Source organism: Dermacentor albipictus, chromosome 8 (assembly GCF_038994185.2).
Source record: "Dermacentor albipictus isolate Rhodes 1998 colony chromosome 8, USDA_Dalb.pri_finalv2, whole genome shotgun sequence".
Classification (NCBI taxonomy): domain Eukaryota; kingdom Metazoa; phylum Arthropoda; class Arachnida; order Ixodida; family Ixodidae; genus Dermacentor; species Dermacentor albipictus.
In genome coordinates this window covers 55438672-55465835 of record NC_091828.1, presented here as the reverse complement: position 1 = coordinate 55465835, position 27164 = coordinate 55438672, and the positions used below count along the sequence as shown (strand labels likewise).

General features: G+C 50.5%; 1 protein-coding gene across 4 annotated transcripts in view; it reads left to right on the top strand.

Annotated features, from left to right (window-relative positions):
- LOC135921739 (sodium/iodide cotransporter-like) overlaps positions 1–27164 on the top strand; it is a 95173-nt gene that overhangs the window by 41007 nt on the left and 27002 nt on the right. For all 4 annotated transcript variants that reach the window (XR_011507936.1, XM_070523443.1, XM_070523444.1 and 1 more), the window contains exons 3-5: positions 8412–8477; positions 9296–9347; positions 13064–13131. Coding sequence is in view for 3 of the 4 variants with exons in the window: in XM_070523443.1 (XP_070379544.1) it covers positions 8412–8477; positions 9296–9347; positions 13064–13131 (186 nt within the window). In the remaining variant the exon portion in view is untranslated. The remainder of the gene's footprint in view (positions 1–8411; positions 8478–9295; positions 9348–13063; positions 13132–27164) is intronic.

The window sequence follows — 27164 nt, the reverse complement described above, 5'->3', positions numbered from 1 at the left end:
TATGTCTTCACAAAGTGGTCTGCGTCCCGAAAACACCCTGGCCAATAGTACTCTTGCAAGAGACGGTCCTTAGTTTTCTTAACTGCTAGGTGTCCGGACCACGAACCCCCATGCGACAAGCGCAACAGATCCTGACGATAGCACTGAGGCACGATAAGCTGATCGAACTCCACTCTCCTGCGGTCTATATACTTCCGGTACAGGACCCCACCTCTTTCCACAAAGCGAGCATTTTTCTTGGCGACACCTTCCTTGACAATGCAGCGTATGTTTTCTAGGCTGCCATCCTTCTTTTGCTCGGCTACCAAAGCCGACCGGCTGACTTTTAGCAACCTATTAAGTCCGTCTGACGTAGGCGCGACGAGCAAATCTGCAGATAGCTCTTCTAACTTTCCCGCATCGGGAATTTCTTCTCCAGTATCTGGTGCCTTTAACGCTACAGGCTCAATTTTATCCAGTTCGGGCGTGCTCTGAATATCAGCTTGCTGCGCCTCGGACCCTTTCTCATCGTTCGACAACGTCGGCCTCGCAACTACCGCCTTTGCAGCGAGCTCCCGAACCTTCGATCTGGTTAAGGCCTGAACGCTAGCCTCACCAAACAAAAGCCTCTTCTCGCGCAGGAGGTGATCGGACCTGTTCGAAAATAGGTACGGGTACTGGGGGGGCAGCATAGATGACACTGCCGCCTCCGTCTCAAGTGCTCCGAAAGGTCCTTCAATAAGCACTTTTGCTACGGGCAGACACACGCTATGAGCTTCCACGGCTTGCTTGATCCATGCGCACTCGCCCGTGAACATATCGGGTTCTACGTAAGAGGGGTGAACTACATCCATTGTAGCTGCGGAATCGCGAAGCACTCGGCACTCTTTCCCGTTTACGAGGAGGTCTCGCATGTAAGGCTCGAGAAGCTTCATGATCTCGTCAGTGCTGCATAATGACAAAAACACAACTTTTGTTTTTGTTTCTGGACACTGCGCCGAAAAGTGACCCGGCTTCTGACACGTATAACACACGCGCGCTTGCCTCGTCTCGAACCGCTTTCTGCGTTCGGCTTCGGCTGCCGCCGTCTCCTTACGTTCGGTCGGACTGCTTTCACTCGCATCCGCACTACGTGTGTCCCCCTTTGCTCTCATGGGCGTGAACTTCGGCCTCTCAAACTTGGAGCCAAATTCACCCTTTTGACTGTCCTTAGCTCCGCGAGCCCGATGCGTCACAAACTCTTCGGCTAGCTCAGCGGCTCTAGCCACCGTACTAACGTCTGGCCTATCCAAGACCCAGTAGCGCACGTTCTCAGGTAACCGACTATAAAACTGTTCTAGCCCGAAACACTGCAGAACTTTCTCGTGGTCACCAAACGCTTTCTCTTCTTTGAGCCACTCCTGCATGTTAGACATTAGCCTGTAGGCAAACTCTGTATATGACTCACTTTTACCTTTCTCATTTTCCCGAAACTTCCGACGGAACGCCTCCGCTGACAGCCTGTACTTTTTTAGCAGACTCGATTTCACTTTGTCGAAATCCTCTGCCTCCTCTCTCTCCAAGCGAGCGACTACGTCGGCCGCCTCGCCGGGTAACAAAGCGAGCAAGCGCTGTGGCCACGTTTCCCGAGAGAACCCCTGCTTCTCGCACGTTCGCTCAAAGTTAACCAGGAACAAACCAATGTCCTCTCCAAGCTTAAACGGCCGCATCAGGTCAGTCATTTTAAACAAGACTCGTTCTCCTGCACCGTGCGCCTGACTTCCATTACGAGCGCGTTCCATCTCTAACTCGAGACGCTTCATTTCCAAAGCGTGTTGACGGTCACGCTCTTCTTTTTTCTCTTGTTGCTCTCGTTCTATCTGTTCTTTACGTTCACGCTCATCTTTCTCTCTTTGCTCCTTAAGTTCGCGCTCCTGTCTTTTTGTCGTCTCCCTCTCCTCAATGGTCTCAAGGCATTCCGACAGCTCGTCATCCTCAGCTCCTAACTCAAAAATAGCCCTTAGCAGTTCTGGTTTTCTGAGTTTGTCTGAGACATCCAAACCCAACTCTCTTGCAAGCTCCAACAATTTCGGTTTGCGCAACGACTTCAAATCCATGGCTGCTCTGAATGCTGCTTTCTCTACTGCCTACTATTGTCTTGCCGCAACTAACCCGGCAGCAACGACAACCACAATTACCAGCTCTGTTTCTGACACTAACAAAAGCCTGGCAAAACTCAGAAGAAGAAAGTCCCGCACTCACCAAACCTCGCAGCCAAGAATTCAGCGCAGTCGTTCCGCTGCAGGCAACCAGTCATCACACAGGGCTCGTTGCACTGCTCCCGGATGGTCGTTGTGCTGCTCAGCATACAGTCAACCGCATATCTTCGCTGCTGGCCTCCGTTGTCGCGATCTCACCGCTGGCAACCAGATGTTTGAACCGCACCGATGGCACCCGCTGTTGGAATCTCAGCGCTGCCACCAGCTGTTGGAACCTCAGTGCTGACACCCGTTCTTGCAACCGGACCGTTGGCGCCCGTTGTTGCAAATGGGTCGCAAGCCCCAAGGGTAGCGTTGGCCTGGCGGCCTGGGGCACACTGGAAGCATCCGAAGGTCCCAGCAAAGCATGAGGCGACTGCTAACAGAACAACTTGTTTATTCTAGCATCGCAAAGAGCGGGCGGTCAGGTCGACCGAAGTAGAGAGACGGGAGAGCACGTTACTCAACAGAAGAAATCGGAGCCTCTCTCCTGGCGTCCGGGGGCAGCTGCTCTTATACTCTTGGCGTCGCGGGCAAGAAGGAAGGTCACGGGACGACACCACGTGACAGCGGCGACGGACGGACTGAGAGACACGTTGGGACAAGGAGGTGACGCATCAGCCGGGCCGGCGCCGGTCAGACCTCCTCGCTTCACACTGGGGGAGCTCCTCTCCCCGGCTGCCGCGCTTTGACAAGCGTGGGCACACATACACACACGCACACACAAAGACACGTGGCACTGAACATGCCGGGACGCGCTCGGCGGGGATGCGTCGCGGCCGCTCCGAACGGGCCAAAATGTCCGCCGCTTTGAACGAAGCCCGGACGTCCGTTGCATCCGCGCCGGCCATATCGCGCGTCGTAGGCGAAACGTAACAGTACCCGGTTACCGATGATGATTAAAGAGGTCAGTAAGAGACTGAATGGTGCCATAATCCAGATTGTGCAGGAACTTGTTACGTATTTTGTCCTTGATTGAGGTGATGTTTCGTATGAGTGCATGGAGTGCTTGTTGCACCTCAGTGATAGTGATCGGCTTGTCGAGGTCGTAATTGTCGCTCCCGCTGTACATTGGAGGCTGTCCTTTCAACAATGTGGCTCACCATGCTGTCCTTACAAACCTACGTTTCACAAACTGTGGTGTAAATACTTACAATTACATACGCGCCTTTCTAAGCAACCGCACGGCCACAATAGGCATTGGCTCACTCAGAACCCCGACGTTACCTACCCGCAACAAAGGAACCCTACAAGGTGCTGCTCTATCACCCACCCTTTTCAACCTTGCTATCATGAAATTACCTGACAAACTCAACGCAATACCAGGAATCAGGCCTACAATATACGCCGATGACATCACTATGCGGACCACCACTGGTTCCGACGGAGAGAAACAAGACGCCCTTCAACAAGCGACCGACGTCGTCCAGCAATATGCAAAAACAAGTGGTCTCCGGTGCTCCCCTGAAAAGTCACAACTATCAGTCCTTCGACAGAAATCACGAACAAAACTCAATGAAATACCCCCATCACACTCGCCCTCGACGGCAAAGAAATACCCACAGTAAAGGGCGTCCACATTCTAGGCCTCCGCATACAACAGGACGGTGAAGGCGAATACACCATCCAACGACTCAAGCAGACCACCTTCCAAGTCATGGGAATGGTCAGCCCGCATCACCGCCAAACAATACGGATACGGACTGAAATAAAACAACATAACACAGCTCCTCCAGGCCCTGATAATCAGCCGCATTGCCTACGCTACCCCGTACTTACCCCTCATTGTCAAGGAGATATATCAATTAGACGTACTTGTTCGGAAAGCACACAAGCAAGCGCTCGGCCTACCACAGGGAACACCGACACTCCAGCTTGAAGCCCTAGGCGCCCATAATACAATAAGAGAAATTATAGACGCCCACCTCACAAGCCAACGAGAACGCCTAGCCCTCACACCAACAGGAAAAACAGTCCTAGCGCCCCCACACACGGCAGAGGCCACGAACAAGCAATCCATCTGGCCTCGAACTTCCGGGAGCACATCAAGGTAGCCCATATCCCCAGAAACATGCACCCGGAACGTCATGCCGGTCATCGCCAAGCTCATGCAAACACTCTACGGACAAACTATGGCAGTCTCCCCACCACACTATACACAGATGCCGCGCAGTACCCCAAAAAGCAGCCATGACAGCCAGCGTTGTCGACTATAACCTACAAGAGGTGGTCTCGATGACGGTCCGCACTGCCAGCGCCCTCGTAGCGGAGGAGACAGCCATCGCTTTGGCCATCACCTCTAGTCCAACCAACGAGTACGTCACAATTATTACTGACTCCCAGGCAGCTTGCCGTAGCTACGCGAGAGGCAGAATATCTTCAATTGCCCACCGACTCCTCAAACAAGCCTCCCAATTCCCGGACGTTGAAATAGTATGGACTCCAAGACGCGAGTACCTCCGTGGAAATCAGCGTGCGTACGCTGTAGCCCGAGCTCATGCCTCCCGGGCGCCATAAGGGAGGGATACGGCCGCATCAATGGAGCCCGTACCTTTACAATATAACGCCATACTACAACACCACAGATTGAACAGACGACAATACCCACCTCCACACAAGACCCTCTCACGTGAAGACGCCGTAAGATGACGAAAATTGCAAACCAATACATACCCCCATTTAAGCAGACTATACGCAATACACCCTCCACTAGATTCATACAAATGTCCCCTTAGTAACGATTACGCCTTTCTCTATCACACGACATGGGCCTCCTTCAACATGAAGGCAGCCTGCAAATACCCAACCCCGCACCCGAGCAGTGGGAGGCCGTGCTGACTAGTTCGGACCCTTATAACCAGCAGCAACTGGTGCGGTGGGCCCGGGAGACAGCAAGAGCCGCAGGAGCCCTGCACTAAGGGCGCCTCCCGCACAGGCAGAAAAACACCTGCTTGTCCTTTTTCTTTTTCAATAGATGTTTTTCCTCCTCCTCCTTCAGCAGAAGCTGATGGCAGCGCCGTCGCAATTTCAGCGTTTTTTAGAACATCCTCGGCGCTTGCCAAACCGGCCACTGGACCAACCATCCCATTCCAGTACCCTCTAGTTTCGTGTCACGGGAACATCCGGGATACCCCGCGTTTGCATGGAGGTGAGCGTCCTACAGGGCATATCGCTCAGTATAGCGTTCCGGCGGCTCGGTGGGCAAGTAGTGTGCACGACGCGAATTTCGGCGGCAGGAGAATTCCGTTCGCTGCAGACGCCGGATTCGCCAGTGCGTACGTGCCATTACAGACTTGCTTTTTCTGCACCACTTGCGCTTTCAGAGAGGGTTTAATTGCAAAATTTGTTCAGATAGCTCTTACAGACGCATGTTTAATCAAAAGTTCTTCGCTTGGCTAGGTAATCTCGAGGACGGGCTCGAAACTACTCATTTGCTTTAGCCACCTAAGATCAATTATTGAAAGTTAACATAGCTTCGTCAAGTACACACACTTCTCAGCTTACTCCTTATCTAGAGGCTACCAACCTGCATAATCAAATGATAAAATGATGTTACCAATATTTGTACTCCATAAGTAGTTTTATTTGGTGCAGTTAAAAGCAGCCGGCATTTTGATGGTGCAGTAGGCACGTGTGAAAATTGAACAGGTTATCTTAGCGCAAATCAAGTTCATGGATTTAAACGCATGTGCCCAATCGGGCACTTCTGGCTGTACAGTCGGTTCTCCTACATTATGCAAGAAACACCACAGCGCTACGGTATACCACACAAGGGGTGCGAGAACAATATGCACACTCCCGATTAGATTTGTGAGCGTTACTGGCATTAGACTCTGTTTGCTGGCGCGCGTCATTAGGAATAAAAAGCTCAGTGCCCTTCCACTCTCTGAAGAATGGTGACCAGCGAAGCTGTGTATGGTGGGCCGCTTAATGGTGAACTGTACCTCCACCGTGGGTCGGCCCGGCATTGCATTATCTTAGAGATCGGCCCACGTATGGGCAGTGTTTATCGCCTCCTTCCCCTATGCCGCGGGTGTCCCAGCATTGCACTATCTTCGGGATCGGCCCACGTATGGGGAGTGCCTAACGCGAGCTTCATCTCTGCCGAGGGTCGATGCGGCATTGCACTAACTTCGGTATCGACCCCCGTATGGGGCGTGCTAAACGCCTGCTTCATCTCCGCCGCGGGTCGATCTGGCATTGCACTATCTTCTGGATCGGCCCACGTATAGGGAGTGCCTAACGCGAGCTTCATCTCCGCCGAGGGTCGATGCGGCATTGCACTAACTTCGGTATCGACCCCCGTATGGGGCGTGCTAAACGCCTGCTTCATCTCCGCCGCGGGTCGATCCGGCATTGCACTACCTTCTGGATCGGCCCACGTATAGGGAGTGCCTAACGCGAGCTTCATCTCTGCCGAGGGTCGATGCGGCATTGCACTAACTTCGGTATCGACCCCCGTATGGGGCGTGCTAAACGCCTGCTTCATCTCCGCCGCGGGTCGATCTGGCATTGCACTATCTTCTGGATCGGCCCACGTATAGGGAGTGCCTAACGCGAGCTTCATCTCCGCCGAGGGTCGATGCGGCATTGCACTAACTTCGGTATCGACCCCCGTATGGGGCGTGCTAAACGCCTGCTTCATCTCCGCCGCGGGTCGATCCGGCATTGCACTACCTTCTGGATCGGCCCACGTATAGGGAGTGCCTAACGCGAGCTTCATCTCCGCCGAGGGTCGATGCGGCATTGCACTAACTTCGGTATCGACCCCCGTATGGGGCGTGCTAAACGCCTGCTTCATCTCCGCCGCGGGTCGATCCGGCATTGCACTACCTTCTGGATCGGCCCACGTATAGGGAGTGCCTAACGCGAGCTTCATCTCCGCCGAGGGTCGATGCGGCATTGCACTAACTTCGGTATCGACCCCCGTATGGGGCGTGCTAAACGCCTGCTTCATCTCCGCCGCGGGTCGATCCGGCATTGCACTACCTTCTGGATCGGCCCACGTATGGGGAGTGCCTAACGCGAGCTTCATCTCTGCCGAGGGTCGATGCGGCATTGCACTAACTTCGGTATCGACCCCCGTATGGGGCGTGCTAAACGCCTGCTTCATCTCCGCCGCGGGTCGATCTGGCATTGCACTATCTTCTGGATCGGCCCACGTATAGGGAGTGCCTAACGCGAGCTTCATCTCCGCCGAGGGTCGATGCGGCATTGCACTAACTTCGGTATCGACCCCCGTATGGGGCGTGCTAAACGCCTGCTTCATCTCCGCCGCGGGTCGATCCGGCATTGCACTACCTTCTGGATCGGCCCACGTATAGGGAGTGCCTAACGCGAGCTTCATCTCCGCCGAGGGTCGATGCGGCATTGCACTAACTTCGGTATCGACCCCCGTATGGGGCGTGCTAAACGCCTGCTTCATCTCCGCCGCGGGTCGATCCGGCATTGCACTATCTTCTGGATCGGCCCACGTATGGGGACTGCTAGCTGATAAATTGAGCACGATGTGACTGACATGACGACGCTCAGTTGCAGCAGGTGAACCGGTTAGCTGCTGTGTATCTTGAAATTGTACGTGAACACACGTGGCCGTTAAGTTTTGTAAAGCGATGGCAGGCCAGATGGCCACTGAGGTGGAGAGTAAAAAACATGTTGTGATAGCCTGCCGTGGAGTTTTTCTCTCGTTAATGTGACAGATGCTTTTATATACGCAAAATATTTACCTTTGTACATGAACGCTGCTCAAATTAAGAGCACTCAATATCATAGTTTACCTAGTCTCTTGGGTAGAGAGTATACATTCGCTTCGAGGGCGAAACCGAATGAGTTTCTCGAAGTCATTCGATTCTAATGGCACTAAATATTGCAGTGTAGCAACCCAATTATCTTATTTGATGCTAACGCCATTCATTTCGAATGACATTAAAACATCCGGTGGGCAGGTGTATAACGGTAAACAAATTAATTAGACAGGTCATGTATTACGTAACAGTAGTTAGTGCTCTGTAAAGAAGAATAAAGTATGCCTGCCTGCAAATCTTGTATGAATGAAGTCTCGTGTTGCATCTAACACCGCATTTTTAATGTTATTTTGATTTCGTGAATTTTGCACAACAGTAAACGTGCAGCTTGCTCAGGGTCCGGTTTTTTCCTATCGTCACCAATTTTTGTTTCCGTTTTCTTGTTTTCCAGTTCCTACGCCTGCGCTTCGACAACAAAGTCGGCATTACCGCCTGCATCATCTACTTCGTGTTAAGTGTGAGTGGACACGAAGTTGCTTTCATTAACGAGAAGGAGAGGTATGAAAAACAGACTACGCCGACGGTGTTCGTAACTTGCTCCACCTTTTTCTATGGTATGAAAAAGAGGAACAAGGAAATGATCACCAAATAGTGGTCTGTGCAACTACTTCTTATGTATAAAGAGAGACAAGGGCCTGGGCGCGGATGCATGCAGACTAGAGCAAAACGCGCGAGATAAGTAGATAGCATAATGTGAGCTCAGAGACGAGGAACTACGGCATATCTCAATGTGGCTCGAATTGAACACAGACGCCATGCACAATGTTTATTACGCAAACAAGGCAGGAAGGCCTTACGTAAAAAGTAAAAGCAATCAGAAAGTCACTTGATGTTTTGGAAAACTCATTAAACGATGCACATCACTCACATTATTGCTCCTTTACCATTATTATGTGTCTGGTGTGCCACCGTACAAGAAGACAAGTTAGAAATGTGAATTTTATTCCGTATTGTTTCAATTTCTCTGGCCCGACAAGTCCTTTGCTAGAAAAGCCAAGTAATAAACTTTCTGATAGAAAACCAATAATTAGGTAAGGTAAGCTGTTTTACCATGCTTTGATGGTTAAACAAGATGCCGTAGTCAGAGGCGTTCCCTTTCCTTGTTTTAAATTTTCTTCTGGTCTGAGAGCACTCAGTTTTTATTGAGAGAGATGCTCCTTTCGGGCCTGGACTCGGTGGCGCTTTATTTGTTGCACAATATCTTTTGTTAGACATATACTAACGCGCACCAGTGCCAGCCGAGATTTTTCACTGCAGAAATGTGTTCGTCCACAGCAAACATTAGGAGCTGTGGGCATCTACAGCGCCGCCATTGGGATTTCCACCAGTAAGTACTTCAAGGACTTTTGCCGCTAAGGCTGCTTCTATCGTTACTCTCGGAAGAATTTGCTCTGAAGCTGCGGTCCTGTGAGGCTAGGGTGGAGTATTGCTAGCTGCAGGCTGACCTAGCCTCGCAAAAGCTCTAGTCAATGTTGCTGCTTCCTAGTGGCACTTAGCGCTATAGGGTAGAACTTAGCGCTACAGGGTAGATGTCGCTTTAGCGGCCTTCAGTCGCACGTTGTTACTGCGAATTTGTTTAGTGTTAGCTATTCAATTGTACGTCATACTCAAGTCCTTCTTTATGGCTGGGCGGCACATACGCAGAGTATGCCAACGTAACACGTACTCCTCCCGTCACCGACGCCCGTGCCCCTGGCTTAACGCCGAATACGCACTGCGGAGAAGCAAAAGATCTGTTGCGCGCGCCCCAGTGACACGGACCAAAGAGTAAGGACAAAAATCTGACGTTTCGCCATTACACACTCCGTATCGGTTGCCATGCTCCCGTTCGGAGAAAAGTTTAGGTGACCGACGAAGCAAAGCATATCGTCCTCCTTGGTACTTACCCAAAAGACACATTCTTCGGAGCAAGAGGGGCATGAGTCTCCAGCAGAAAGTCCCTACATTTTTATTTAGGGACCTTTTGGGTCGGGAAAGCGCGAGGAGGAAGCTCTCGTCCTACCACTGGGCTGTCATTCTCGACGCCATAAAGCTTAGCTATTTTGTACAATTCGCCGTTTTGGTGTTTCTGAGCCAACCAGAGAAAGATCAGATGCCCTTTGAGCCAATCATAGATGAGAAGACGACGAAATTTACAGCAAGGCAGATTGAACGGTGTTCGGGAATGCGCTGATGCAGAAACGTGCGAATTCGATTCTATCACAGGCACTTCTGATGCCAGCGATGACAGATTTCCAATATTGTACTTTTGGTTGTGTAGTCGGGTGCGGGTGTGAGGCGGGTGCTAACCTTTAGTAAATTTCTCAGGAAGAGAAAATGCACGTTAAAATCGAGCAAATATGGTATTAGGTGCACTAGTGTCTGCATTCGGTCACAACTTGCACATACACGTAACACTAACGGCGAGGACAGGTTTGAGCGAGTGGGAGGCAGGATGCGCTTCATCCATTCCAAACCGCACAGTTATCCTGCTCACACACCTCGCGATTCACACTCTAATTCTGTATAGCTGGAGGTCAAACTACGACGTGGTGGTGCAAAACAGTATAACGTGTCATCCGAGGGGGATGTTCGCGGTGACATCAACCAATTATTTGTTTTAGAATCACTAATTTCGCGCATAATTTAAATCTTTGATACATAGACTGGCGCGCCGAATGACCATGCGCAAAAGCACAATTGACATTTTCCTCCTGCGAGTAGGTTACATAATTAAGGCAGAGGTGTTTCAGCTCCTCCTCAGTGGCAGGAAATCGTAACTGGCAACTTCTCGAATAATTTTTGTATATTTACGATAGCAGCGTAAAATGCGTCACCATGCACGTCAATGTTCGGCAGAAAAGAGATGTAAAAGTGGTACAACCTATTATCTGAGAGGACATGATCGGTTGGATTAAGTCTCAAAACACATCAAAACCTAGCAGCAAGGCTGTTGGCTGTTTGAAAGGCGCCATAACTCGCAGGCTTGCGTGAGCGTTTGACAACTGTCTCTCACAAATGCAGGCACAAGTACGTGGCTCACGACAAGAGGGGATGAACAAGTGTAGCTATAGTACGGGCGAACTGACTTGCATTTGTCCGCAGACTTAAGAGACATGCCATTTTTAAGGAAAACTTGTTTTTCTGGTACATCCGGCAAAGGGAATAAATACATTGTGGTTATGAGATATAGGAAACCAGAGCGTAATCCTCTAGCGCAACTTAAAAAGTAGGCGTGTTAAAATCGAATAATTAATTGAATATGGAATATGTACTATTTGTTAACAACAAAGGATAAAGTGTCGATGAAGTCTGTTTGAGAGCAAACATTCTGATTTGGTAGGTGTAATGCTGTCGCCAAGTGGATGTACGGAAGTTGCAATAAGGAACTTGTAAATGACACACATAGGAAGGCTGTTCGTATCTGATGCACCAATGACAATAATTAAACAAAGGAAGAGCACGTCTTCCGATATATTCCCTTACTAGAGCGTAGTGCTTATTGAAGGATCGAAGTCCGCACAATGTTTTGAAAGAATCCAAACATGACATGATTGGCCAAGTGGAAACATTTCTTGCCTAAATGGACCTATCAAATTTTTGGGCAATCTGAAAGAAGAAACATTATTTAACAACTAAAAGAATTGATCAGAAGGGATGCCTTTCATGCGTTGCCTCATGAACTGGTTCAGCTGCGCAACAACCGTGGTTTCCCTGCAGTAAAGTCACTCCAAAGACTTTTGACCTGTGTCATGTATTTTTCTCTGCAGACTGCAAGAATAGCAGTTGCGTCTTATTGTATTCGAAGTGAAGAAATATTCCACAATTTTGAATAATGAACTGTCGAATCGAATAGGAATCCGTTAGCATATACTCGTATTGGTACTGGGAATTGCAGATATTCGCACGCTCCTAGTAGTATTCAAAATGAGCAGATCACATCATCCAGAAGCAAAAGTTCATCCAAAACTTCATAAGATTAGTTAAACGCATGAGAAGAACAACGACATCCATGTCAAGAAATAAGAAAGCAAAGCCTTCATGTATAGAATCATACCTCCCCTGCGAAATTCGTACAGTTCATTATTTCAAAATACAAAGGAGTACCTAATTCATCACCTGTATCTAGCACAAGAGAATCAGTGGCATGTCTTTCTTCGTTGTTTCGCATGAATCATTACAATGACGATCAGGCTACATATACCATCAAGACTTAGTCAGCCAGGAACACTTTCCCTCATGGCTTGCTAAAGGGAAAGACAATTTTTTTTTACAAACTTGATAGCGGATTGACTGATCGCCACCCAATATCAGCTTTTGAGTTGTCGTGGTTGCAGACGCTACAACTTAGTTTCAGGCCATAGCGCCACACCGTGCCATAGCTCGAAAGATTGGCTCAGAGACGTGAAGCAGGGGCCTCTCGGGTCTGGACACGTGGTTGCATTCGCAGTATAGTTTCTTTAGCGTCATTAATACCACAATAATATCTTTAGTGCGTAATGCATTCCGCAAACATTAGCTAGTAGCGATGACTCATGAAGCTCTACTGCAAGCAGAACAATGCCGAGTACTATATACTCGCGTAGTATCGCATACAATAATTCATCGGCAAATGCTAGTATGTATGTATAAAGAATCCTGCTAGAAATTCACTGTGGTGAGTTCATTGCGGAAATTAATCGTGGAAGGCGCCAATCAACCGGACAAAATACGTCGACGGACAAGAGTGCAGACTATTGTTGAGGAGTCCAGGGTTTGAATCCGGGCTAGCTGTTTCGGGCAACATCTGCGTCGGTCTTTTGCTGCTTCTTCATTGTGATGCTGCTGCCACTGTCTAAGCAAAGGAGTCGATCACGGATATAGTTCTTGCAATATGTGCCAAGAAACAGCCGGAATTTCAATTTTTGGAGCTTCTACAGAGCTCAGTAATTTCTCAAGCGCTCTTTCTGTATATATAAATGCAAAGTACTAATTTTCGAATGAGTGCCCCGTCTACTAAACCTGCAGTGTATTGTCGCGGTCACTTTCATCGTTTGCAAATAATTGCGTACATCTTTTCTTCAGTGTTTTCCTTCCCACTGCTTTACGCCAATATTGCCATCGGCCTCGCCGGGACAATTTACACAGCGCTTGTGAGTACTTCTCTTTTTTTGTTTCGTAGATACTTGTGACAAAAAATATTAGTTTCTAATAGTCGTTTACCTTGCCTTATAAGTATGCGTGCCTTAGCTGTTACACCTCCCAACCTTTTGATTTTGTTCATTACCTGATGTATAATATATATATATATATATATATATATATATATATATATATATATATATATGTCTTTATATAGAGCGTATTTACAGGCGCTGAGGAGACGTTGGCACCAGAGCGCATATTCACACAAAAGTGTGCGTGCTAGTCTGGTTGGTATGGTTTGCAGACTTAAGCAACACTAGGAATGAACTTTTTCAAGCGAGGCTTTCTCGGCCGACCCCTTTCAGATTTTGCCGAGCACAAGACAGCACATACTTTAATGAATCGAATTATTACACATCTGTGGTACAGCTCCAGCTTCTCTGGTGACTGGTTCTTTTCTCTACGAAATTACGCAACAAATCAATGATGTAATACCTAAACACTCTCACAGCAACAAATATGCTTACTGAAACACATCATTCCATATTAAAGCAAATGTATCTCTTGTTTCTTGCTGGGGTTTAGCCTGTCTGATCCATTGGCTTCTCGTCGAGTATAATAGGTGGATCCCGGAGACAGTATGTAGGCCGGTCGCGGATATCATGTAGTAGAAACCAGTCCGTACCCGGAGGCAATGCAACCAGCTTTCGGCTATGTCATGTAGCTCGCATGGTGGGGGTGTTGCCGTCCTGCCTGCAAGGCACGTGTTATGCTGCAAACGCTATAAACAACACGAAAGTTCGGCGATACGACAACGTGAACAGTTCTGTTGACGATACTTGGAAGTGAAGTGCAATTTGACTCATCATGCGTGTCCTGCCATATCACTAACGAAGATCGTCAATCAACGTTTGAAGAAACACCTAAGGTTTCGCTCCATGCGCATGAAACCTGCTGTCTATCTATCTATCTATCTATCTATCTATCTATCTATCTATCTATCTATCTATCTATCTATCTATCTATCTATCTATCTATCTATCTATCTATCTATCTATCTATCTATCTATCTATCTCTTTTGTCTCTCTCTCACTACATATATATATATATATATATATATATATATATATATATATATATATATATATATATATATATATATATTGTTACATGTAGTTGTAGCCCAATGCTATATGCATTTATTCAGAGGAAGCTAACGGAAGGCCACAATGGCGACGCTATATCAAGCTGGTCCACGTTATCTTCCTCCTCTTCAGTGCAGCCACACTGGGGTGGCTGTTTCGTAGTTATATATATATATATATATAATATAAATATAATATATATATATAATATATATATATATATATATTTTACTGTAAACTAAGGAGCAGTGGGGCTGTGGCTTCGAGAGAGAGAACGACGACGAGAGAGTGAGTGAGTGAAGTAACTTTATTGTGGTCCAGAGAAGAAGCAGGGGAGACCCCGCGCCACCCGGCTAGTCCCACGTAGGGACCGCCAAGCCGAGCTTGACGGCCCAATCGCGGGCACTCTGGATGGCCAGGGTTTGGTCGCTGAGTTCGGGGCTGCCCAAGAGCGCAGCCCACCTATCCTCGCTGAAGGAGGAGCCGATGGCTTCACACCCCCACAACACATGGTCCAATGTTGCCCTTAGTCCACAGGCAGGGCTGTCCGCACTGGGGTATCTTTCGGGGTATATGGCATGAAAAACCGCGAGGTTAGGGTACGCACGGGCTTGTAAAAGTCGAAGGGTAACCGCCCGCGCCCTACATAAGGCGGGGTGCGGGAGGGGGAAGACCGTTCTTGACAGATAGTAGTGCGTGGTGATCTCATTAAATGTAAGCAAGGGTTCACCGCGGGGCTGAGGGACTGCTGAGGCGGCGCGGTCAGTGAGTCCTCGCGCGGCCTCGTGTGCGCCCTCGTTAGGGTTAGAGGGAGAACCCTCAATCGACGCCAAGTGAGCGGGAAACCAAAATAGAGAATGCGGAGAGATACTTTTGGCGCTTTGGAGAATGCGGAGGGCCTGGGGGGAGACCATACCGGTTTGGTAGGCCTTAATGGCTGCCTCGGAATCACTATATATTGCATCTCTGCGACCATCGAGCACAGCCAGCGCGATTGCAACCTGTTCGGCTACCACGGGCCTTGAAGTGCGTACCGTAGCGCAGCAAGTGAGCCTTAAATTGGAGTCTACGATGGAGACGGCGAATGCCTCTTGTTGGACATATGCCGCGGCATCCACGAAGCTTGCCTCAATGTGGTTATTGCGGACATGCTCGAGTAGAGCTCTACCCCTGGCCCGACGTCTGCCAACGTTGTTTGCGGGGTGCATATTGCGGGGCAGGGGCGCGATGTGCAGTTGAGACCTGATGTCGCTGGGAATCCGCATGGCGTCAGGGCACTGGTCGACAGGATTGAGGCCCATCTCGTCGATTGAGGCCCGTCGGGGTGCCCGATAGCCTGAGCAGCTGTGAGTGCTCTTGTGCCTCGATAATCTCTTCGAGCGTGTTGTGGACTCCGAGCTTCAACAGGTTTTCGGTTTGGGTGCTTGCAGGCAAGCCGAGGGCAAGCTTAAAAACCTTTCTGATGAGTGAATTGAGCTTGTTCCTCTCAGCCACATGCCAATTCTGCATGGCCGCCGAGTAAGAAAGGTGGCAGAGAACAAAAGCATGTATAATGCGGATGCGATTTTCTTCCTTGATTCCCCGGTGCCTGTTGGCGATCCTCCGAATGAGGCCGAGAGCACTCTCCGTCTTGGCGGTGATCTTTCTGAGTGCGGTTCCACTGGAACCGTTAGACTCGATATACATCCCCAACATTCGGAGTGAGTCCACTCTAGGCACCGGAGAACCGTCACCAGTGAAAAGCCGTATTTCGCTTTCGGACGCCGGTTTCCAATCACGATGGCCGCCACCTCTGGGTCTTTTCTTGTAGAGAAGTAGCTCAGATTTTGATGGAGAACATCTCAGCCCAGTGGGGCGGAGGAAGCGCTCGGTCGCATCGATGGCGCTCTGCATGGCGGCTTCAACTTGACCGTCGCTCCCGCCGACGCACCAGATGGTGATGTCATCTGCGTAGATAGTGTGGTTGATTCCTTGAATCTTCGCGAGCTCCTTAGAAAGCCCGATCATTGCGATGTTAAATAATGTTGGCGAGATGACTGAGCCCTGAGGCGTGACGCGTGAACCGAGGGTGATCTCTTGCGAAAGGTATCCTTCGATCTTGAGCTTGGCAGTTCTCTGGCTAAGGAAGGATCGCACGAAGTCGTAGACCCTTTTCCCGAGCCCGAGGCCGGCAATAGACTGGAGAATGAACTCGTGTGAAATATTGTCGAATGCCTTCTGCAGGTCTAGTCCAAGGATGGCTCTGGTATCTCCCGTGCTCCGGTCGATGATCTGATGCTTTATCAGCTTCATGGCGTCCTGTGTCGAGAGGCCGGCTCTGAAACCAATCATATTGTGGGTGTACATGTCATGGGCCTCGATGTGCACCTTGAGCCGGTTGAGCAGCCGGTTCTACAACCGGTTCTGCAACCTTACCAACGCAGGACGTCAGGGAAATTGGTCGTAGATTCTCAATTCCTGGTGCTTTACCGGGTTTGGGGATGAGTACCGTGCAGGCCGCCTTCCACTGTGTGGGGACCTGTCCACTGCGCCAGACTTCATTAATCCTTTCAGTGAGGAAGTCGATCGACTCATCATCGAGATTCCTCGGCATCCTGTTAGTGATGCCATCTGGACCAGGGGCAGATTTGACGTTGAGTGAGAAGAGGACATCTCGGATCTCGGCCGCGGTGAAGTCCTGGTCCAACTCCGGCACCGCACACCCCGCGTAGTCCGGGAACTGGGTAGGGGCAGAGCTATCCGCGACCGGCAGGTACTTCTCTATGAGCCTGTCGACAATAGACACGTCCGGGGTAGAGTCCGTAGCGAGGTGGATGGCTCGCGCGAGGGATCGTCTCTGGCTGGATCTGGTGCTGCCCTCATGGAGAAGGTGGTTGAGCAGACCCCAGCTCTTGCCTGATCTGAGCTGACCCTCGACGGATTCGCAGAGCTCATCCCGTTGTTGCTTACACAGGTTCTTGCAGTGATGTTCGATCTCCCTGTTAACTTCCGAAACCTTCTTGCGGAGCCGCCTGTTATGCTTCTGCCCCTTCCATCTCGTGAGGAGGGCTTGCTTAGCTTCCAGCAGGTGCGCCAATCTGCTATCCATCTTGTCAACGTCGAGCTCAGTGACGACCTCCTTGGTTGCCACCGCGGCGTCATCCCTTATCCCTGTGCACCAACCTTCAAAATCTGTCTCCGCCATCGGTGCGCGCTCGGCTCTGATCTTGCGGAAAATGTCCCAGTCGATCAGCTTGAATTTCCTCGTCTTATAGCGGGCTATCGGGAGGGAGACTTCGATGACGTCTTCGACGACTTCCGAGGTCTAGAGCCGTGTTGACCCACTTGACCTCCCCTACGTTCTTGACAAAAGAGAGGTCTGGGGTAGTGTCCCGGCATGCGGAGTTGCCTCTCCTAGTGGGGAAGTCCTTATCGGTGATAAGGGTCAAGTCCAGTTCCATCGCAGTCTGCCACAGTTCGCGTCCCTTGGGCATGTCATGGGTGTAGCCCCACACTCTATGTGGAGCGTTGAAATCCCCGACGATGACAAGGGGGTGCCCACCGGCCAGGCTGACGGCCCTCTTGAGGAGAGAGTTCGCCCTCACCCTGCGGTAGCTGAGGCTGCAGTATACGTTGAGGATATAAAGGCTGTTTCTTCTGAGGCCCTATCTGGGTGGGTTCATGAGGATTTCAGTCATGACGTACTCGATGCCATCACCAACTGGGCCGAGGTCGCGAGAGAGGCAATTGTACCTTTTGCTGACAAGGGTAGCAACTCCCCTGCCTCCTGAATGTGAGGATACTACCAGATAACCTGCGAGTTTGATAGGAGTACTAGTTGCAACTTCCTGAATAGCGATGATTTGGGGCTTAACCATGAGAGTTCTTAAATATTGCTGCAGAAGCGGCTTCTTGTTGGGAAACCCTCCGCAGTTCCATTGCCAAATACTAAAGTTCTCGTCCGCACTATCCATGGCTAAGCTGAGAGGAGGCTTGAACGGCCCTGAGAATCGCGCCCTCCGTCGGTGGTGCTAGTACATGACGTCGTGCTGCGACTTCCGAAGGAGCGGGGCTGGGTTCTCTCCTGGCATCGACCTCCTCTAATTTGCTTATCCGTTCACTGAGTGCACCTAAGCCCATTTTTGGGTGCGATATAGCTTCCTGGACCTTTGCTAAGCTAGCCTGCATGCTGGCGAAAGCATGCGTGAGTTCTGAGAGCAATTTTATAGTCTCGTCTTCCTCTCTGTTCTCTACCGCTCGACGCTGGGCGCGCGCGCCACGTGGGATGTCTCGGATGTATCCATGACGACCGGGGCCAAAGGGGGTTGCGGCGAGGAGGGGGAAAGCGCGAGTTTCCTAATCTCCGCCATCTCCGCAGCTAGCCTGCACATTTCTTGTCTAACCTGCGCGTTTTCTTTCCTCAACTGCTCGTTAACTCTTCGCAACTCCTCGAGCTCGTGTGCGTGGTGCGAATCGCGAGGCGGGTCGTCACCTCTTGGACCCTCACGTCCCCCTCGAACCTTGTCGGCCCAGGAGAGCGTGGACTTGCTTCTAGGGGCGGTGGGCGTGCGGGAGCGGGACCTGGTCCGCCTCGACGTGTCGCGCCCCGGCCTGGAGCTGGAGCGAGGCCGAGAACCGGAGCGTCCCCGGGAACAGGCCCGTCCTCTGGACCCACGGCGGGAGCCGGAACGTGCATTGGAGGCGGAGTGGCCCCTGGATACGGAACGGACTCTCGAGCGGCCCCTGGAACGGGAGCGTCCTCTGCGCTGAGCACCCGGAGTGGACGAAGCCTGGACGAGTTCCGCAGTGTCCGAGCGCTGATGAGGGGACGGTGACACGGCACCGGCCACCTTGGCGCGCTCACTGCGACGACGACGCACGATGTATGACCCCATACTATAATTCTAGGTGTTTGCTACAGGCCTCCGAATAATATTCCAGATTTCTCATTTAAACTTAACAACAGTTTGAGTGACCTTAGTAATCAACACCCGCAAGCAGAAATCCTCCTTTTTGGTGATTTTAACTTTCCTCAAATAGACTGGAGCAATGACGTCCCCATAAGTATGGGCAGTGAGCCTGCCAGAGATTTTGTGGATTTCTGCCTTAATTTTAACCCAACTTGTATCAGAACCTACACGCGTTGCACTGAGCACTTCTAGCATCTTAGATCTCATCCTAACCACTAATCCGGAAAGCTTATCATCAATAGCATATCTACCTGAAGTCAGCGACCATAAAGTAATTCACGCCACATTTTCGTTTCAGCCCGTGAAACGTCATTTAGTCAGCAAAACAATCCGCCTGTACAATAAAGGTAATTATGATGCAATTGATAGTGATCTGAGCACATTTCTTCCTACGTTCGCGAGGTTATGTTCTACGCGCTCTATTAATGAAAACTGGTCAATATTTAAAAACAAACTAGGTGATCTCGTTGATAAATTCATACCAAGAATAACATTCCGCGGTAATCGTAACAAACCATGGTTCACTAAAACGCTTAAGCGACTTGAAAACAAAAAGAAACGTCTCTTCCGCTCAGCCAAACTAAACGGACACCCCTCTGTTTGGGAGAAATATTTTGTAGCCGAGGACGATTATCTGAGGGCTATACGGAAAGCTAAATTCTCCTTTTTCCACGATGAACTGCCTAAAATGCTTACGAACAGCCCTCGTCAATTTTGGCAAATAATAAACCCTCAGGAGGCGCGCATCATCAGCTTGTTAAATGCACGTGGCGAAGTGGTCAGCGACAGCGAGTGTGCTGACATTTTCAACGCAGCCTTTTTCTCTGTATTTACTAACGAGACTTCAACTCCAGATCTTCCCACATCTACTCACATAACTGCGCGTATGTCGCCAATTATATTCTCGGCAGATGGAATCACTTCGATTATTGATAACATCAAGCTTTCATCGTCAGCAGGTGTAGATGATATTAATTCCAAGCTCCTAAAGAATACTAACCATGTATCTGCTGCGTACCTAACTTTGTTGTTTTCACAGTCACTCTCTACAGGCATCTTACCATCCGACTGGAAAGTGGGCAAGGTCGTTCCAGTCTTCAAATCAGGCAACAGAGACACCCCATTAAATTATCGCCCTATATCATTAAATAGTGTCCCCTGCAAAATCATGGAACACGTCATATACTCGCATATCATGACCTTTTAAAACTCAATCTCTTTTTTTCACCCTTGTCAGCATGGATTTCGAAAAGGCTACTCTTGCGAAACACAGCTGGCAATTTTCCTTCACGACCTGCATGTTAACCTTGACAGTAACCTTCAGACTGACGCCATATTCCTGGATTTTGCAAAAGCATTTGACACAGTGCCCCATAAACGTTTGCTGCTAAAATTGTCTCAGTTAAATTTACACCCCGACGTACTAAAATAGATAGAAGCATTCTTGACTAACCGCTCTCAGTTTGTTTGTGTTAATAACCATTATTCTAGCAGACTCCCCGTAACATCAGGCGTCCCCCAGGGATCCGTCTTGGGACCACTTCTTTTTTTAATTTACATTAACGATCTACCAACGCATGTATCATGTAACATTCGCATGTTTGCAGATGATTGCGTAATCTACCGCAAAGTTACTAACACATCTGACCACACACTCATCCAGAACGATCTCAATAATGTACAAGAATGGTGTAATCGCTGGCTGATGAACCTAAATCCTAACAAATGTAAACTCGTGTCCTTCACTCGCAGCCGTAACCCCCACACATTTACCTATTCAATTGCTGATGTTCCAATAGAATCAGTCCAATCATTCAAATACCTCGGTGTCATCCTATCTTGTGATCTGTCCTGGCGCTTGCACGCTACTAACATCATCTCAGCTGCTAATAGATCACTGGGATTTCTTAGACGACATCTGCGTCATACCCCACAACAAGTCAAAGCATTGGCCTATAAATCATTTGTAAGATCGAAACTTGAATATGCATCTCCCATCTGGAATCCGCATCAGATTTATATCATAAATGCACTTGAGGCTGTGCAAAATCGCGCTACTAGGTTCATTCAATCTTCATATTCATACGATATCAGCATTTCATCGATGAAAGCGCAATCTGGCTTGGAAACGCTTTCTGTCCGTCGACAGGTTGCCACCCTCTCTCTCTTCCGCTCATTTTTTTTCAGCTCCCTAAATCACCCACCGTACATCACGCCCCCTTCATACATATCTCATCGCACCGGTCATCCGCTTCAAGTTGCACGCGCACGTGCCCGGACCACCACTTTTCAAGCATCATTTTTTATTCGAGCATCAAGGGACTGGAACGGCCTTCCACACGCCATCGCAGCCATTACAAGCCCATCTGCCTTTACTGAAGCTGTTGTCACCCATATCTCAAGATGAACGGCTGTTTCTAATGTTTATTTTATTAACCACCCCTTATGTAATACCCCTCTAATGGGGTTTTTAAGGTAATAAAGTGAAGTGAAGTGAAGTATGGGATCTTGAATCTTTGAGCACAGTCCTTATTAGCCGTGAGATGCTGGCCACCACAGAGCTTACACTTGGGGGTGCACTGATGCTGCTCATCGGGACTAGGGGCACCACAGCCACGACAAATAGCGTCAGCTGGATTGGGACACACCTCGGCGCGATGACCGAGGCGGCCGCACGTATAGCACACGTCGAGTTGCTTGCGGTAGAGTGAGCACTGCATGAGTAACGGTCCATACCTGACAAAGTTCGGTACACGATGCCCGTCGAACGCGACGATGACCGTGCCGGTTTGAGCTATTCTCTTCGCTGCTAAGGCGAGTGGATTATTGGTGTTGACAATCTTGGCATCGATGATGTCAGGGCCGTCTTGAAGAGGGATGTTGCGGATCACTCCCTTGCACGTGGAGTGCGGGGCCGTCTCGTAGGCACTGAGCTCATATACCTTGCCCGAGATGAGCATCTGCTTCATCCGGACGTAGCGGTTCGCATTCTCGCGCTTGGGAGTACTAGCAACCATAATATTTTGCTGTAGATTCGGGCATAGAGTATCTTGGCATAGATCTTCCTGACTGATGCCAGCGGCGGCGAGTATTGCGTCAGCCACCGTAACAACGCCAATCTTGGAGATATTGAGTCCACCTCGCGGCCTGATCACAATCTTGATATCATCTCGAGGAAGTGAGGGCATTCGTCCCGCTCGTATCACTCTGGATTTTAGCGCAGCACCGCCTGATTTGCCACGTCGCGCTCCCGGCTGGGGCGATAGCGCATTAGTGTCAGCCGTGCGTGTTTTGGCGCCAACTCTTCTGGCCCCCGCAGACTGCCAGCCTTGATCTTGGGTAACCTCGTCCGGGGAGATATCCTCCCCCGCCACTTGATACTCCATCTTGAGTATGAAGCGTACCCCGCCTTCAAAGGGACAGTACGCGGCGGGCAGATGGTTCACGAAGCGAAAAGCTCGGTCTCAAAGCTCGGGCACGGGCAGGAGGCTCGTGGCCGAGGCGCGTGGCCTCGGGGAGCAAAGCTTGGCAATCGTCCGTAGGCTTAGCTTGGCGGCCGCCGCCTTGCTGCTGTCAAAGCGTGTAAATATGTGAAAAAGAAACTCACAGCGCTGCGGATGGTCTCTCTGAATGCCGCTTTTCGAGCTGCGTCGAATAATGCAGACGTTCTGGCGCTTCCGGGTTGCAGTCCGCAGGAAGTACGCGTTGAATCGGGAGCTCATGTGGAACAAGTTCGCTGAGTTGGCCCCCTTGCGGAGCAACCACGACGAGAGAGATTTACCCTGTTTCGGTGCTCGATCGGCTGTATACCACTTGCTCATCAAGCGCCTCCCACGCCTGTTCCACTTACGTAGGCTGCCATTGTCGCGAATCCAAGGACTCCGTCTGCAGCTATTCAACCCAGAATTACCAGCGCCTTTCCCTCACCTCCGCAAGCAACATTTGCACCTCCAAGCAGCTACTGGCCGCCACAGCAGCCCGTGCGCCCACCTCGCCAATATTTCCATCAGTCTCCGCGCGCTGTTCTAAAACCATGGTGCACCCATGACAACCGGCCTATCTGTTATTCGTGCGGCCTACCTGGGTATGTAGCACGGCTTTGCCGCCGGCGCGGATGGTATCCTTCGGATTCTCCGACGGCACAAGGTAACGGTTTCGACTCTCCGACCCGTTCCACTTCTGCCACTCAGCCCTTCGAAACCTCGCCTCCCGCTTCCCGAACCTTCAATACCCGTCGGTTTCCGTCTCCCCGTCGGCGTCCTCTGTCGCCGCTTATCCGTCGCCCTGAAGCTATCCGAGAGGAAAACTAAGGAGCGCAGTTCCGGAGGCAAGAACTACGGTCTCAACGAACTCCTCAAGACCTCATTTATTTCCTGCGAACGTCCTTGATGTTTATGCAGAAGACATTGCCGTTCATTCGCTTGTAGACACGGGAGCAGCAATATCAGTGATTTGGGACCAGCGTCGTCTTAACCTTAGAAAAGTCGCGACGCCATATTTTGCCATTTCATTACGTACAGCAAGCGCTGCGCCGATTGAACCCTTGGGGAAGTGCACCGTGCGTGTTGTTATAAGCGGCACTTTATACCATGTTGAGTTTGTTGTTCTGCCTCGCAGCTCCCATGCCATGATTTTAGGATGGGACTTTCTGTCCTCTCATCATGCCGTTATAGATAGTGCCCGTGCTGAACTCGCGCTGTCGCCATTCGGCCACACCGTTCTTGAAGATAATGATCCCGCTTCCGGTCGTGTGTTCGTCACATCCGACACCGAGATTCCCCCATACTCGGCCGCCCTTGTACCCGTTTCCTGCGTTGGGTTTTTTGATTCCACAGTTCTTTTCACGCCGTCTAAGCTTGTTGTTCGCCGTCATCCCTTCTTGCTTCCGTTTGCCCTTCTTGCGATTCATCAAGGTTCCAGCGCACTTTATGTATCGAACCTGCTTCCTTGCCTTGCTAGCCTGCTCCACGATGAGTGTCTTGGTTATGCGGGCGAAATCGAACCAAGCTTTCTTTACGATGTGCCTGACGACTGGGCTTCGCCTCCGGTTGACGCTCTGGCCCTTCAAGTTTCTCCTCCCACGCCGCCGTGTGACCCAACATTTTCACGCTGTACTGAACCAAACCTCACTCCAAATCAGCACGCCCAGATCGTCGACCTCCTTGACTGCTTTCGCACGTCATTCGGCCTACAACAATCTCGCTTAGGCCGTACTTCCACTGTTGTCCACACATCGACACCGGTAACCATGCGCCTTTACGCCACAGGCCGTATCGTGTGTCCGCCACGGAGTGTAGCGTCATCGCTGAGCAAGTTGGAGACATGCTACAACGCGGCGTCATACAACCTTCGCACAGTCCCTGGGCTTCTCCTGTAGTGGTGGTCAAAAAGAAAGATGGCACAATTCGCTTTTGCGTGCACTACCGACGACTCAATAAGATCACCCACAAGGACGTTTATCCATTACCCCGTATTGACGACGCGCTAGACTGCTTCCAAGGCGCCGAATTCTTCTCATCTTTAGACTTACGATCAAGGTACTGGCAAGTGCCAGTGGCCATGTCAGACCGTCCAAAAACGGCCTTCATCACACCTGACGGTTTATTTGAATTCACCGTGATGCCATTTGGCCTGTTTAATGAGCCTGCCACATTTGAAAGAATGATGAACAACATATTGCGCGGCCTCAATAGGCAGATATGCCTTTGTTATCTAGATGACATCGTCATCTTTTCACCGGACTTTCTTTCCCACTTACGTCGACTCGAACGCGTCCTCAAGTGCATCGCCGATGCTGGCCTCCAGCTTAACTTGAAGAAGTGTTGCTTCGCTACGCGGCAGCTAGCCATCCTCGGCCATGTCGTGTCGAAAGAAGGTGTACTGCCTGATCCGGCGAAACTACAAGCTGTTGGCCAGTTCCGCGACGAACGACCTTGAAAGAACTGCGCAGCCTTATTGGGCTAGCGTCATACTTCCGTCGTTCCATCCGCAATTTCGCCACCATAATAGCACCAGCTTCTTCGTGGTGGCCACAACCTTTCGACTTGGTCACTGGATTGCGATGCCGCATTCACAAAGCTGCGTCGTCTCTTGACGTCACCACCAATACTGCGCCATTTCGACCCAAGCTCTCCAACTGAAATACACACGGATGCCAGTGGCGTCGGCCTTGGTGCCGTTCTCACTCAGAGAAAGGCTGGCTTCGATCAGTACGTCGTCGCCTTCGCCAGTCGTGCACTCACTAAACCCGAATCAAACTATTCGCTAACAGAAAAAGAATGCCTAGTTATAATTTGGGCCATAGCCTAATTCCGTCCGTATCTCTACTGTAGCATTTGGAGGCGATCCCATTACTGGTAACCAGTCGTAAGAGTTGAGGAGGACTTTGGGATGAAAACTGGAGGTTTATTTACATTATTTACAGTGAGTGCAAAGAAATTAACAGTCATACAGTCATTACGGGCCGGCAGCAACTCGGACGCTGTGGCCCGTGGCAAGAAGCTCGAAAGAGATGAATGAAGGAATGCTCTAGGAATGCTCCCGGTCTCTGGCTTTTAAGCCCTTCGGTGTCTCGAAGTCACGTCACGTTCGGGCAATCATGCAAGCCCACTCAGGTGACGCCGTTTTCGGCCAATCGGCGAGCCCGCTCAGGTGTCATTTTCGGCCAATGGTAGGCGCCCGTGCGATTGTGTCACACCCGGCGGAGAGGGTCGCTCCTTGGTCCCCAGTTGTCCGAGTGCTTACTTCTCTCTGCGCTCTTGCCTTCCAGGTCTGCAACTACCGCGACAAAAGCGGACAGGGGGGATTGCTGCCAGGGCTTCACCGTGCATTACACCCATCTTGCCTCTTGGACCCACGTTACCTGGAACAGTGCCAGGCTCTCGCTGCACTTTCCGGAAGAGTCAAGCAGTGAATAGCTCCAGATGCGGCCTACGAGGTGGGGGCCGCCAACTTTCTTACACGTGCCACGCCTCGGGAATGTGGTATACGTGCTTCTGCGCTCCTTGATTAGCTGTGGCGCGATTCGATGTAGTGTGGTGAACTTGAGGGAGGCTCAGGAAAAGGTCCCGTATCTAACACTATGGACGCCCATTTGACGTTATAACTGATCACCACTCACTGTGCTGGCTGTCGTCCTTAAAAGAACCATCAGGTCGTCTTGCTCGATGGGCCCTTCGACTGCACGAGTACGACATGCGAGTGCTGTACCGTTCTGGCCGAAAACACTCAGATGCGGATGCCTTGTCTCGTTCACCACTAACAGACGAGGTTAGCTCCCCGAAGGGCTCATTGTCCGAGTCTTCCCTTGCTGACACGGACATTTTTGTGGAGCAGAAGAAAGACCCCTGGATCGTGTCCATGCTGAGTTTCTTGTCCACCCCATTGACACCCACTACCAATCGCGCATTACGTCGCCAAGCACATCACTTTTCCATTCGTGACGGGCTCTTGTACCGTCGTATTCACCTCCAGGATGGCCGCAAGTGGTTGCTTGTCATCCCTCGGCATCTGCGTTCGGATATTGTGCAGCATTCCACGACGACCACGAGTGCGCGCATGCGGGTGTACTAAAGACATACGCGCATCTACGCCTTCGTTACTACTGGCGGGGCATGTATCGATTCATCCGTCATTATGTTCGCTCCCGCCTCGTTTGCCAACGCCGCAAGGATCCCCCTCGCCGTGCAACCGCCCCATTGCATCCGTTGCCTTGCCCAGTACGTGCTTTTGATCGAGTAGGCATCGACATTTATGGACCTCTGCCAACCACATCAGACGGGAATCGCTGGGTAATCGTGGCCATCGGCCACCTTACGCGCTATGCGGAAACTTCCCCTCTGTCCAGCGCTTCTGCACGTGACATCGCCTGATTTCTCCTGCGCCTGGCATCGCCTAGTTTCTCCTGCGCCACATCATCCTTGGCCACGGAGATCCCAGGGAATTAC